At 36.9% G+C, this 14,595-nt stretch overlaps 2 protein-coding genes across 17 annotated transcripts in view; one reads left to right on the forward strand and one right to left on the reverse strand.

Annotated features, from left to right (window-relative positions):
• Positions 1 to 14,595, reverse strand: part of LOC116846673 (beta-galactosidase) — a 140,962-nt gene that overhangs the window by 14,185 nt on the left and 112,182 nt on the right. The window lies entirely within an intron of this gene.
• On the forward strand, positions 2,350 to 11,959 carry LOC116846674 (organic cation transporter protein-like). 16 transcript variants are annotated; one of them, XR_004378554.1, is made up of 12 exons: positions 2,702 to 3,234; positions 3,808 to 3,882; positions 4,004 to 4,307; positions 7,383 to 7,705; positions 7,999 to 8,102; positions 8,215 to 8,369; positions 9,164 to 9,474; positions 9,958 to 10,270; positions 10,994 to 11,175; positions 11,266 to 11,388; positions 11,513 to 11,675; positions 11,770 to 11,790. XR_004378554.1 is itself a non-coding variant. In XM_032820830.1 (12 exons), exons 5-12 carry the CDS (start codon positions 7,559 to 7,561, stop codon positions 11,822 to 11,824), a joined length of 1,404 nt encoding a protein of 467 aa, XP_032676721.1. In that variant the 5' UTR covers positions 2,710 to 3,234; positions 3,808 to 3,882; positions 4,787 to 5,039; positions 7,196 to 7,293; positions 7,383 to 7,558; the 3' UTR covers positions 11,825 to 11,959. The 16 variants fall into 16 exon arrangements, 13 of the variants coding, with proteins under 13 accessions (XP_032676718.1, XP_032676720.1, XP_032676713.1 ...); XR_004378553.1 differs by having other exon boundaries at positions 11,527 to 11,675; XM_032820830.1 differs by lacking the exons at positions 4,004 to 4,307; positions 11,266 to 11,388 and adding exons at positions 4,787 to 5,039; positions 7,196 to 7,293 and having other exon boundaries at positions 2,710 to 3,234; positions 11,539 to 11,675; positions 11,770 to 11,959.

Below are 14,595 nucleotides of genomic sequence, written 5' to 3' on the forward strand. Positions count from 1 at the left end.
ATATATATATATATATATATATATATATATATATATATATATATATATATGTCATATTTATAAAATAGATATTTCATCAAAAATTGTTAAGAGAAAGAATTATAAATTTCTTTTACAAAATTTCATATGACAGATATTCGCAAATTAATAATTTCTTACGTTTATACTGTGCATGGAAGTTTTTGCTTGTATCTTGACAATATATAGTACAGTCGATATAAAGACATGTTCTAAAACAATGGATTAATAAAAAGAGAAAAATTTTGGAAAATATGCAAAACAGCTTCACCAAGTGAATTAATTAATTATATAAGTATTTTACCAGTTTTTTTTTTCATAATTGTGTGCTGCGTTATTTAGAAGGTCAATACAATAGAATCTTTACCACAATGACACAATAAGTGTCAATAAAATGCACTTGAATTATAGCTAAATTATTACGAATTGCGAAAGTTTTTAGAAATTACTGATTTGCGTAAGTTTCTAGAAATTTTGTTGAGCTTTTGTCGTATTGATTGATTTTGTTAATGCAGCGCGAAGGAAGATGGTGCTCGGGTATTTAACATCAGGCGCCTTTCAGTATCATTATCATCTCCACGAGTTACCAGCAGCGGCTCTCTTACTGACCGCAATTTTGAACAAACTTACTGTCGGTAAGAACGCGCACTACATCGTTGATTAAGCGACAATTGCCGCGATGTGACGTTTTAATGTAAACTTATGTCTCGGCAGATTAATAGAGATATTTGATTTGGATCGCGCGGATCTATATCTCGCTAATAGATAATAACACATGGCGGCGATGAAGTAGACTTGCGGCTTCCGTTATGTTTACGTAAATCATGAACAGAGACCACGTGTCTTATCTAGATGGACTTGCATGGGTTTTGCGCTTCAACAGGCTGCGTGCAACGCAACTGTACTTTAACACAAATGGAAAGAAAAGAAAAACGAAAAGTAGTATTTTTCAGTGTATATACGGAGAAAATTTTATAGTAAAAATTACTATAGAATTTTCTAAGCACACTAAGAGAAAAAAATAATTGGAATAACTATAATCTCACTATATTTTATAGTTCGTTTTGGCCTCAAACATATATTTATATAGTTCATCCAAAAACGAAGATATAACAGAATGAACATACATTTATAGTCACCATTTTATTACTTTATGTGTATAGTAAGGCACGCTTTGAGAATATAGTTATATGTACCCATATTTTCCAAATATTCCAATTGTATTGACTATATAAAATAGTTAATTTCTCTTACCATTTAATATTTGCTATCTTACTATGTTTTTTATTTCAAATAATTATAATTCTTGGTAAAAGTTTTACATGAGTCAGTTATACTATGCTTATATTGTAAATATTACAAACATTATGGTGACATTTACTATAAAAAAGATATTCCTAACTATAATCTTTTTACTATGCCATTATAGTTCCAAATATCATACATTTTTCTCTCAGTGCAATAGGAAAAGGTCGACATTCTGCAATAATCGACTACTTTTTTATTTCATGTGCGCTTTATATATCTTAGGAAGTGAGATGTGATATTATAAAAAATTTGCTATGTTTTTTAGCAAGATAGATCTAACTGATAACCTATTTCTGCACCGATAGATCTGACCGATAGTCTATTTCTGCAACACAGTAAAATTAAAAAGAACTCACAAAAAAAGGAAACTATATTTTATCCGTGTACATATCGTTTAAATTTCAGTGATATTTTTGCGAGTAGGAAAAGGTCGACGTATGCATAGAGTTAAAGCAGAAGCAATTAATACCGCAAATGTAAATAGCATGAAAGTATATTTAGGCATGTGTTTGTGTTTTTGGTTGTGTTTTTGAATGTTGATCAATAAACACTAGATAAGATAAGATTACTCGAGTCAACACAAATCTGACAGAATTTGCATTCCTTCATATTCTACGTGCAAGTTTTCCAGGAAGCTGTATCCGAAGATCAGCCAATTTGTATTCGCGTACGTTAATACATCGTAATCATGAGGGAAGTAGGACGACACCGGTGTGTAATGTCAACGTATCGGAAATGATTGCGAGCTTGCGCAAGACTCGAAAGGCTCGCGCGCAGCGTTAGAATAATTGAATCGTAACTGTTTAAGACAAGCGAACATACTGATCAAGCCATTTCTCCAACTAATATGCCGAGTCAACAAATTTACAGCAATTAAGCCACTTAATGTACACGTGGAAATGCTTCTGAATCATATGCAGTTCGACGTTCGAGCAAGCGTATATTTTTAAAGGACTGAGTTAATTGAGGTTAATGGAGAAAGCTACTGCGCGGTAGCGGCACATTTACATGTGCAATAGTCGAGCATGCGCAATCGGATGTGTGTTTCAAGATGAAATGTAGTGTACCCTCCCAAGAGTGGCAGAAGAGTTTTGAATAGTCGGCAGAATTAAGTGAACGTCGCGGGAAACGGGAATGCCAAAGTGTCGTGTAGACGAGCAATCTTTCGGAAAGTTTTGATCTGTTCGTTAAATCCTTTTTCTAATTCTTTTTCAATTCCCTGGTTCACGTTCTTTCCTTCACCGTCTCTTTAATTTTTTGGAACATGGACGTAATTAGTATCTCGGGTGATCAAGACTTAACCGCGATAGACAAGCATATTTTTCAACCAAGCCTGGTGTCGAGTGACTTGACTAGAATACTTCTCTTTGTTGCTCACGATCAATTGGCGCAGCTTCATGCCGCTGAGCTCGTTTTTCATCAGAAATTTTATTGCGAAAAAATTGAACTTGTATCTTAACGATCTTCATGGTCGGCCCATTCCTGGAAGACACCGTCTTCCACGGTCTTATTCATTGAATTGCAGGTTGCAGCAGGGCCCCTTCCCAGGTAAACGTTTTTCTGCAATCCTACGTACAAGCGCGTCTCGATGTGATGCTTGGCGCCGGCATCCCTCCTCTTGCAGTGCGGTGCGGTGGCCGTACAGCTCGGAGAATACTGTTCGAACACTCTTTACTCGTCACCGTCAGTTTCTGGCACGAGCTAAACGCGAGAGCGCGAACAAGTGCATTTTCCAGATCGTAACTCCTAACACGTATGTGACGTTACGCCAAAAAGCGAGATAGTCAAAGAGAAGGGAAGAGAGAGAGAGAGAGAGAGAGAGAGAGAGAGAGAGAGAGAGAGAGAGAAAGAGAGCGTGTTCGAGCTCACGATCCTTTAAAGTCGGCCGGATATCCGAGTTTCATTTCCGTAAGCGCGAACTGGGTAAATTCTCATTAATCAGTAGGCTACTTAACTCTTGAGACGAAGTTACAAGCTGTATTGTAGTGGCGACCAATTTCTACATTTTTAAAATGCCCGAATGAAAACACAAGTGTACTTGGCGAGATTGAACTTGGCAAGACGATATTTCGGAAAACAAAATTATCAGAGAAATTTGGAAAAAAGAGGGAATACTTCGCGTAACAGTGAAGTTTCGAGAGAATTATAGAAGTTTTAGTTTAGCCGTAACAGTGTGTTGTTTAGCATTAACTTCGAAGAAAGACAATACCAAGGACATGTAAAAATAGAAACAAGTTGGTAGATAAAAACGAGCTCAGTGATATGAACTCGTATCGCCAATTGATCGTAAAAAGACAGTTGGAGAATATTTCAGTAAAATTTTAACTTAATCACGGTAAAGATGGTTGAAGAAAGTGTTTGTGAATAATCTATTGCATTTATGTGACACTTCATTACATAAACACTCGTTTAACGCTGCGCGTTCGCGACTGATACGTTGTTCCTCGCCGTTACATTCCTTATCCGTCAATTGTATTGCAGATATCCGGACAGTGAGGAAAACTAAAACAGCGGAAGCAGGCAGTGATATGAAGAATACGAAAATCGACGAATATGGTATGTTTGACGTATATTACGGCAGCATGAGAGATCGCGACGATAATTAAGGCGGCGATTAAGACGATAAATAATGAATAACGGTGAATCGGATTTCGCTTCACCTGGGCGAACTTTTCAGTCGGGCCTCAACCGCGAGCATATGCAACGTGGAAATTCGGTAAGCCGCAACAAATGACGATCCGTCCTGGCGTTTCCGCGCTCGAAAACAATCGGCTGCAAATCCGTTAAAAATTCTCCTCTCAACATTCGATCCATTTGTTCCGCGGCGCGCGTGAGGGGTAACAATGTTGTCGGAGTACATCGCAGTGCCGAATAAAAGAGGTGCATGAAAGGCAAGACTGACCTTTTCGAGGCATCGCAGAAGAATGCCGATGTAAATTGGAGCGCCCGAGAGCCGAAGGTTGTCTTCTCGATGTCTCGAGGTTAGCCGATAATTTTATGGTTCTCACGCACTGTCTAACATTTTTTCTCCTACGAACTAGTTTGATCGTCATTTACCGCGGTGAGTAGCGTATATGCTCACTAGTGCTGTCAGGTATAACCCGGGTAGTACTCGGCTATCCGGGCGCCCTCGCGGGTATTATTCGGGGTGACTAGGTAGTAAATAGTTAGGAGTACACAATGCATTCGTTCGTAGTTTGCTGTTGTTAGAAAAGCCTGGAAATGTCCAATTATTTCGTGCATTCATTGAATTAACTTTAGCCGCAAGTTGCTCATGTGCAGACGGCGTACAGACGCAAAATGAAGCTGTCTTCTCTCCGAGTTCACTGTCACTGATATGTTTACTGACACGACGAGAACAATGATACGCGTATCTTATCGGTAAAGAAAGGGGGAGGAGGGAGGAAAGAAAGAGGAAACGGTCCTATTTCTACACTGACAAAGATCTTTCGATTATTAGGTCAAAAGCACGTTTGCTATTTGATGATCGTCAGGTCGAATGATCGCAGTTACTGTTGCAAGTCACTTCTACATCACACGTCACTCTAAGAAACATACATTGCCTGAGATGCAAATCACATTTCTCCTGGTCTGTTTGGCTCAGGTTAGTTATCTCTACATGACAGAAGCGTTGAAACGCAGAGCGGTAAATTGAAAGTGACAAATCATTTGTTCCCATTTGTTGTTCCATGTCGACCAACGTTTCGTCTGTTGTGAGTATTAGTATTTTAATTAAATTAACAAATTGTTTTCCATCGTCTCTCAGTGTAATTTATTCAAGTAATATTCAAGTAAAGATACAGGCAAGACTCGCAAGATCCGGAGTACTTGGATAGTTGAAATTGACAGCGTTAATACTCACACCACGCATATGTCTGTTCAACCACTGGCACGATCGGCCGATCATCGTTCACGCTCGCCGCCTCCCGTCAAATCGTCGTTTCGCGATCGAAAACTCGTCTCCTTGGTCGCGCGGTGAAATATTCGCAAGCCGACATGAAGTGTCGCGACGACGACCGTTGAGCCGACTTTCTCGGTTAATTTCAGCAAAAATAGGTTATAGGCGTGTTTGTGAGATTCTCGAGATATACATTTGTGAGTACATATTCGCGTTCGCGCGAACTGTATTTGCGCGGCTGATAATTTATGTGTGCGAGCACGAACTAATTGCCGGAAAATGATAACGTGCGCGAAAAGTTGCGTACCGAAAAAAATTACGCGCACGAATGCGAGCGAGTATCTAAGAAGGAGTCAGCAGGCGAGGAGTTTCCCGTTAGGCGAGGAAAACTGCGGTTTTCTTCATTCCCTACCAGAAAGAAAATTAAATCATCGATGGCTCGTTAGAGACCGTGATTTACGAGATTATTTATGAGATGAGTCGTAAAAGAGCGAATAATTTCATCTGCTCAATACTAATAACTTATTAATATGCATGAGACAAGCGCTGCTTCGACATTCATACTCTTCACGACGAGCTCCTCCTGCTCCCCGATAAAATTTACCTAAGCATCCTATTAATCTTTTCGATTTAACGCTAGAAGTAGGTAAGACCGAGTTTAGATGATCTCAGAAGTTACTCATGTGTTTCTTTTTCTAGTATTTATCTTGAAAAAAACACAGTGGGTACAAAATCGCGAAAATGGTCTTTTTAAAAAACATAGATATCTCTCCTTGAGTTTTGTTAAAATCGGAATAATTAATATTACAGTTAGAAAATAGAAAAAGAACTGACTCAGTAGTAACAAAGTAATTTTCGAGCTTCTCAAAATTTCGTATTAATATTCTCTATCATGAGTGAATAAATCTAAGCGACATGTAACTAGCTAGAATGAAAACTCTTTCAAGTGTATAATATACTGTTTCGAGTAATAAAATAAATTTTCATTCATAAAATGATTGAAGTCATATGGTAATACGAGATAAAATTGGCCCATAATTATGGATCGGCAAGTGGGCTGTGGAGACCTTTCGTAGAGATCTTGCAACTACTGCGAGAGAAAAATGTTTAACATTTGTAACTATCATATAGAGTACTAATCATATAGAGAAATAATTACTATAAATTATGGTCAAGACAATTATTTTTTAATCAATTGTATTATAATTTTAGTGATAATAACTTTATATGCGTGTTACTACTGTTATCTTTGTGTCAAATTTGGCCTCAACTATATTTTTTAATTGTTCCAACACAAAGATAGTAGTAGTAACATGCATATAGGATTATTTTCACTAAAATTATAGTACAATTGACTAAAAAAATGATTGTCTTGAGCATAATTTATAATAATTATTTCTTTATATGATTATAGTTACAAATACCAAACATTTTTCTTTCAGTGTATAAGCAGGATACATATTTCATATATATATTTTTTTATACCCTCCGCTACTGAGCAACTAAGCCCGGTACCAGAGCATACTGAGAGAAAAATGTATGATATTTGGAACTATAATGGCATAGTAAAAAGATTATAGTTAGGATTATCTTTTTTATAGTAAATGTCACCATAATGTTTGTAATATTTACAATATAAGCATAATATAACTGATTCATGTAAAGGTTTTACTAAGAATTATAATTATTTGAAATAAATAACATAGTAAGGTAGCAAATATTAAATGGTAAGAAAAATTAACTATTTTATATAGTCAATACAATTGAAATATTTGGAAAATATGGGTACATGTAATTATATTCTCAAAGCGTGCTTTACTATACACATAGTGTAATAAGATGATGACTATAAATGTGTGTTCATTCTGCTATATCTTCGTGTTTAGATGAACTATAAATATATGTTTGAGGCCAAAACAAACTATAAAATATAGTGAGATTATAGTTGTTCCAATTATTTTTTTCTCTCAGTGCAGATGGTTGTTGCTACATGTTTGTAGTTTGATTATTTTGGTTATTGTCACCGAAGGCGACATCGACAGACTAACGTCACGATCGACGAGAAACAGGTAGACGGCGTACGCGGCAATAAATTTATATTTAATATAAATTTCTTGCGTACCCGGAGTGAAACACATATAGTCTCTTTAAATTGCAGCGGGCGTGAACGTTAAACGAGTTTCCAATGGTAAAGACGACCATGTCGATGGTGACGCAAATGTCGACGCCGTGCAGACCGCAATCGACAATCTCGGCAGATGGCAAGTCACCGTCTGCCTGGCGATTTCCCTGGTCAAATTTCCGGTAGCCTGGCATCAATTGGCGATTGTCTTCATGGCGCCGCACCAGGATTATAATTGCACGGAGCCTGCCACCACGGACTCCAAAGACCAATGCACGGTCAACGTTAACGGCACATTAGTCGAGTGCACGGAGTGGAAATACGACCGAAGTGTCTTTTCCGAGACCATTATATCGCAGGTGAGCATGAAAGAGGCGACATCAAATCGTTAAACTGTTAATACGGCCTAGTTGTCTAAAATGAAGGAAAAGAAAAATATCCAGGCGTTTTCACACATTCCCGCGGATCGTTCGTTACGTGTCGCGAGCTGTACTTACATTGCGGGATAGTGCGATTAGAGAGAATTATTATTGTGTTTCATATTACCGCGAACTCTACGGCGCTATTGGCACTTCGCTGATAAAATCATACCCTATTATTATAAGAACAACGAAAACAATCGTTGTTATCGTAAAGGTTATTTTCGTTACAGTGGAATTTAGTCTGCGATCGGACGCACTACGCGAACATACAACAGTCTATTCTTATGTTCGGCGTGCTGCTCGGTAACATAATCTTCGGCAGTTTAGCGGATAGGCAAGTGCATCGGTCACGTCAGTTAAGCGCATGTACAATTGAGCTCGTGCAGCTATTAAAAAGCGACTACATGGAGAAGTAGGAGAGTAAGAAGTGCTCGCGTAACTTGCAGGTACGGCAGGAAAGTACCGCTGATGGTTTCCGTGGTTCTCAAACTGGTATCGGGGATTGGATGCGCCGTAGTGCCTTGGTTTCAAGCATTGTTGCTGATGAAACTATTGAGCGCCATGGCTACTGGAGGCACAATGGTGACTAGTTACGTTATTTGTGAGTCTACGATGAATTATGATAAATTGATATTTGAGTCTTTAGATCGATGCTATGGTATGTAAGTATGGGTAAAAGGCTACAGTAGATTATTTTACGTATAAGAGCAGATATTATTTCATAACGTCTCACCAAAGAAATACGATCCTTCTCACGATATACTGTTGCTATTAATTGATTAGCATGATCAGCAATGTAATTGTCCCAATTATAGGTGGAATTTGATTTACTAAAAAAGTTCACATTATGTACTTTTTGAAAACAAGGGAAAATAATTTTTTTTATATTCCTTAATTTTGTATTTTAAAATCCAACTCAAAAACGTATTAATATTTAAGAATTAATATTTAAGAAAAAATTTAGAATATCAATTATTTTACCGACTCCTTAAATTTATGAAGCTACTAATAGATTGTGCTACATGTATATACCATTATTCTGTATAGATTAAAACAACGTGAATTGTGAACATTATTAATATAAATTTAGGTGTTGTATAGTCCGTGATATTTGCTAACCATTCATTATAATTAAAACTCTCACCCTTAAATGTTTTTAATCATTTTTTTTATAATTTAGAATAATCTAATTTAAAATCCAGTTTTTTTTAACTACAATGTTAGTTGCTTATTTTTGTATCAATAGCTCGTTTTAAAATTCGATCGATAAATTTATATAAATATAATGAAAGTTGTTCTCTCTAAACATAAGTGAGCCATAATTAGGAGCGTTACCTTACTAATGAGTTTTTTCATTTATAATGTGTATTGTTTTAACTGTGTATCTCTTTTTAGGCATGGAAATAGTGGGTACGAAATGGCGAGCCGCCATCACTGTTCTGTACCAATTTCCTTTTGCCTTAGGACATCTGTCGTTGGCGGGATTGGCGTTCTGGTTTCGACATTGGCAACAATTGCAGATCGCCATCACCCTTCCGTCCATTATTCTTTTAAGTTATTGGTGGTTAGCACCTGAATCGCCTAGGTGGTTATTAGCTATGGGAAGGCAGAAAGCGGCCTGCAAGATCTTGCAGAAGGCAGCCAGTATCAATAAAATGGAAAACGTGGACATTCCCGAAGTGATAAGGAAACATTGCTTGCAGCAGGTGAGAAAAGCGTTCAACGATTATATTCTGCCGGAAAAAATTTCGCTAAATTAAGTCTAATACTTCGATGTTAGTTAAGAAACTAATTACTTCAATTAGCCTATGCAAGAATGATTTAAATCACGAAATCATAATTTTTGCGTTTTTCTTGAACTACCAATTAGTAGTTCATACGTCTTTCTACATAAAACAAAAAAGATCCAAGCCTTATGTACGCCTAAATTAATTAAAAAACAGACTTAATTCTACTTGCGCCATTTTTTACTAGTTGCGTCTTCTTTACATATTTTTACAGTTTAAGCTTGTTAATGAATACCTTTCTTAAAAAAGAGAAAATTGATCATATTCGATTTCTTAAACGACTGTCAAGAACTTCAATATTATTTATGTTTTTTAAATTGTCTATTAAATTTTTATGAGTTGAATTTTCCTTGTATAACTAATTGGTGTTACGACTAATTATAGTTCTGATATGCGTTACAGAATTTTAAGAAATCCATATTGGATCATAGAGCCTCGTTTGTGGATCTTTTTCGTACGCCAAACATGCGAATAAAATCCCTGTCGATTTTCTTCAACTGGACCGTTTGTGGAATGGGCTTGTTTGGCATGTCACAGTATATCGGCCAGGTCGGCGGCGATATTTTCATTAATTTCGCAGTATCCGGTGCTATACAGATTCCTGGAAACTTCGTCGCATGGTGGGCAATGAACAAATTAGGTCGACGAGTCACTCTGATTTGCAGCAACTCTACAGCCGGCGTGGCCTGTCTGTTCTTGATCATCGTATCAAACGGTAAGAGATGCGTTATGTATCGTAAACAGTCGTTATTACATCGAAACACGACGGTGGGTCGAAATTTCTCGCAGCGTCACGATTTATTGGGTTGTGTAATATTTGAGAGATTGCCTCCCCCGCCGCTCATTATCCACGAATGATTTCGCGAACAAAACTATCGGGTCGTGTAATGAGCAATTTCGAACTTTTCGTATGTTAATGAAACGATTGTACTTTTATGTTGTTATAATTTTATGAAGCAATATATGCAAAGGCTCTAGTAAGGTTGCAGTACGCATAGGTTAAAACATTATTTCATTAAATAATAATGACATAAAAACGAAACTGTTTAATTTTTTGCCTGAATAATTCAAAATTACACTGAAAGAAAAAATATCTAAAGAATAAAAAATATTGATTCAGCGAGTATTAATAACAAAAATTCCCTTAAATCTAAATTTTTTTATTCGAATAGAATAAACAGTTGTTTTAGAATAAATAGTTGAAAAAAGTTAAAGAGAAATATATATATTTTTATTTGAAGAATATTGAATATATTAGAGCAATAAATACGTTATTAGTACTTATCGAAAAAATAATGTTTATTTTTTAGATATTTCTTCTCTCAGTGTAACTCAACGATTTCGCTCGCGAAATTATTCTCGCGCCGGTGGACAATGAGCGAGCGGGAGAGGGGGCGATCTTTCAAAAAGACGCATGGTCGATACGTTTTCGTTGTAGATATCGCCTGGTTAAGATTGCTGTTGGCATGCTGCGGTATCGTCGGTATAGCGGTATCGTTCACGACAGTCTACCTTTTCTCCGGAGAACTGTTCCCCACAGTCGTGAGGAACATCGGAGTCGGCACGAGCAGCATGTGCGCCAGACTAGGTTCCATCGTGGCGCCGTTCGTGGTGTCTTTGGTAAGTTTTCGCATTAATCGACTGTCGCTTATACACTCGCGAAACTTAGAGACCGGGTAATGTTGTTCTGACTTTTGCTCACGTATACAGGCTGAAGTCGGGCCCGTCGTGTGATGTCGCGTGAACAGGTTGCTTATCACTATTGATTGTTTCTCGCTAAGAATCGAAGGAACGTCTCATCGCCACTGGAGGATCGGCGATTCTCTTTTCTAGGTTGCATTTCAAAACATCTTTTTTGAGGAAAATTTTACTCTTAAATCTATAGTTTATATTACATATACTATGGACTTAAGAGTAAAATTTTCTTCGGAAAGGACGTTTTGGAATGCAAACCTAGATTGTTAATTTCAGACATAATTTCAGAGCGGCATCAAAGCGTGGCTACCGCCGACCGTGTTCGGCGTCTTGCCGTTAATTGGCGCCGCGCTGTGTCTGTTATTGCCCGAAACTGCAGGATGCACACTGCCAGAGACGCTTCAGGACGGAGAGGAGTTCGGAAAGTGAGTGAAAGCCCGCGCGCCGGTTTCGTAAATTTAGATGCATGCATTCGAATATACTCCGAATTATGAAACGCATCGATCTCCTTGTGCGCAGGAAGTGTAAGGCGAAAGGGACATATGTGGATGCCGAAGCGGAAGCAGCATTCTGAGGCGAAGCTGCCACGACGAAGCTTTTTAGCCTTATTCCCTAGCAGTCACAAACTATAAACTATAACTAAGTGACGCAAGTGCTATCATTAGCTAACATAAAGCGAGCGACGTTTGTTGTTTGATCTCGCACACAATTAAGCAATTTTATTTATTATATCATTTCCATAATATACGTTAAAAAGACAGGAGTAGGTATACAAGGGCGGTTCTAAGAGGGGGGTGCATGGCGTGGGGAACTGACGGCGTGATGGCTGACGTCACGCGGGAGAGGGGACTTACCGACATTTCTTTTTTACCGACATATTACCGGTATTTTTACCAACATATTTATTTTTTACCAACGTATATATATTTTTACCAACATATTTATATTTACCAACATATTTTTTTACCGACATATTATTACCGACATAATTGGTAATTTTTATTGACCCTGCGATTTGTTTTTACCGACACATCTTTCCACATATTTTTTTAACATAATATCGATATAATTGACCGTTTCATCAATCCTCCCCTTTTCGATTTTGTTAATGCAGCGCGAAGGAAGATGGTGCTCGGGTATTTAACATCAGGCGCCTTTTAGTATCATTATCATCTCCACGAGTTACCAGCAGCGGCTTTCTTACTGACCGCAATTTTGAACAAACTTACTGTCGGTAAGAACGCGAGCGCTACGCGTTCAAAATGACAGTCTACGTTTTCGGCAGTGGTTTTTCATGTAAACGTTCGTTAGAAGTAAGGTACACTTTAAGATCGTAATTATTAGAGCATGCTTTTATTGTGCGGCACGTCTTGATGAATTTCTTCTTAATTTCGTCCTTCATAATAAAAAAAAAGATTAGAATTTCATCGCCGAGAGGAGACTTGGTTAATCAAGAAGATATATGCGAGAATACAATATATATACCGAAAGAATCCGCAATGATCCGACCTCGATGCACTATAGTAAAACTTGTTGAAATATTTAATGCGGCTCACGATTGTAGTGGAGAAATACTTGGTTAAAACTATTTCCTTCGTAATATAGAAATGCTTCACTTTAATCGATCCCGCTTTTTTCTCGTATTGTGTCGCTCGATTTTATACGGTGTTTCGTAATATTACAGTAAGAAAATTATTAAGCTAGTTGTGCGGCACTATTTCGCGAAGTATCTAACGACGTTTAACCAGAGGCAATTCGGTCATTATTACATAAACTCGTATCCTGGTTACACGAATGATTTAGAAACTTCGGGGCAATCAAGTATTTGTCGTAATGAACGATAATTGAGAGAGTTACTAATATAAAGATATATATCATATTCAGCAATTTTCCTTCACTTGGTAGCTTTTCTTTTTCTTTGTTCGTACGTTCGTGTGGCTCGCGATAAATATGTAACAGAAGGAAACAAGCCGATACCCGTTTCCTCAGTTTTCTGAAGCAACCGGGCGATATTTAAAACAGACCACTGCATCGTTGATTAAGCGACAATTGCCGCGACGTGACGTTTTAATGTAAACTTATGTCTCGGCAGATTAATAGAGATATTTGATTTGGATCGCGCGGATCTATATCTCGCTAATAGATAATAACACATGGCGGCGATGAAGACTTGCGGCTTCCGTTATGTTTACGTAAATCATGAACAGAGACCACGTGTCTTATCTAGATGGACTTGCATGGGTTTTGCGCTTCAACAAGCTGCGTGCAACGCAACTGTACTTTAACACAAATGGAAAGAAAAGAAAAACGAAAAGTAGTATTTTTCAGTGTATATACGGAGAAAATTTTATAGCAAAAATTACTATAGAATTTTCTAAGCACACTAAGAGAAAAAAATAGTTGGAATAACTATAATCTCACTATATTTTATAGTTCGTTTTGGCCTCAAACATATATTTATAGTTCATCTAAAAATGAAGATATAGCAGAATGAACATACATTTATAGTCACCATTTTATTACTTTATGTGTATAGTAAGGCACGCTTTGAGAATATAGCTATATGTACCCATATTTTCCAAATATTCCAATTGTATTGACTATATAAAATAGTTAATTTCTCTTACCATTTAATATTTGCTATCTTACTATGTTTTTTATTTCAAATAATTATAATTCTTGGTAAAAGTTTTACATGAGTCAGTTATACTATGCTTATATTGTAAATATTACAAACATTATGGTGACATTTACTATAAAAAAGATATTCCTAACTATAATCTTTTTACTATGCCATTATAGTTCCAAATATCATACATTTTTCTCTCAGTGCAATAGGAAAAGGTCGACATTCTGCAATAATCGACTACTTTTTTATTTCATGTGCGCTTTATATATCTTAGGAAGTGAGATGTGATATTATAAAAAATTTGCTATGTTTTTTAGCAAGATAGATCTAACTGATAACCTATTTCTGCACCGATAGATCTGACCGATAGTCTATTTCTGCAACACAGTAAAATTAAAAAGAACTCACAAAAAAAGGAAACTATATTTTATCCGTGTACATATCGTTTAAATTTCAGTGATATTTTTGCGAGTAGGAAAAGGTCGACGTATGCACGATAGAGTTAAAGCAGAAGCAACAAATACCGCAAATGTAAATAGCATGAAAGTATATTTAGGCATGTGTTTGTGTTTTTGGTTGTGTTTTTGAATGTTGATCAATAAACACTAGATAAGATAAGATTACTCGTTCAATGAGTCAACACAAATCTGCACAGAATTTGCATTCCTTCATATTCTACGTACAAGTTTTCCAGGAAGCTGTATCCGAAGATCAGC

The sequence above is a fragment of the Odontomachus brunneus genome, unplaced genomic scaffold (assembly GCF_010583005.1).
Source record: "Odontomachus brunneus isolate Ranch 3 - 2012 unplaced genomic scaffold, Obru_v1 Obru_scaffold_066, whole genome shotgun sequence".
NCBI classification, from domain to species: Eukaryota; Metazoa; Arthropoda; class Insecta; order Hymenoptera; family Formicidae; genus Odontomachus; species Odontomachus brunneus.

Excerpts from the sequence above, each read along its gene's own strand:
- LOC116846674 (XM_032820820.1), top strand. The coding sequence starts at position 4,211 with ATGAAAGGCAAGACTGACCTTTTCGAGGCATCGCAGAAGAATGCCGAT. Across the intron at positions 7,706-7,998 it reads CCGAGACCATTATATCGCAG|TGGAATTTAGTCTGCGATCG; the intron begins GTGAGCATGAAA and ends TTTTCGTTACAG. Across the intron at positions 8,103-8,214 it reads TTCGGCAGTTTAGCGGATAG|GTACGGCAGGAAAGTACCGC; the intron begins GCAAGTGCATCG and ends CGTAACTTGCAG.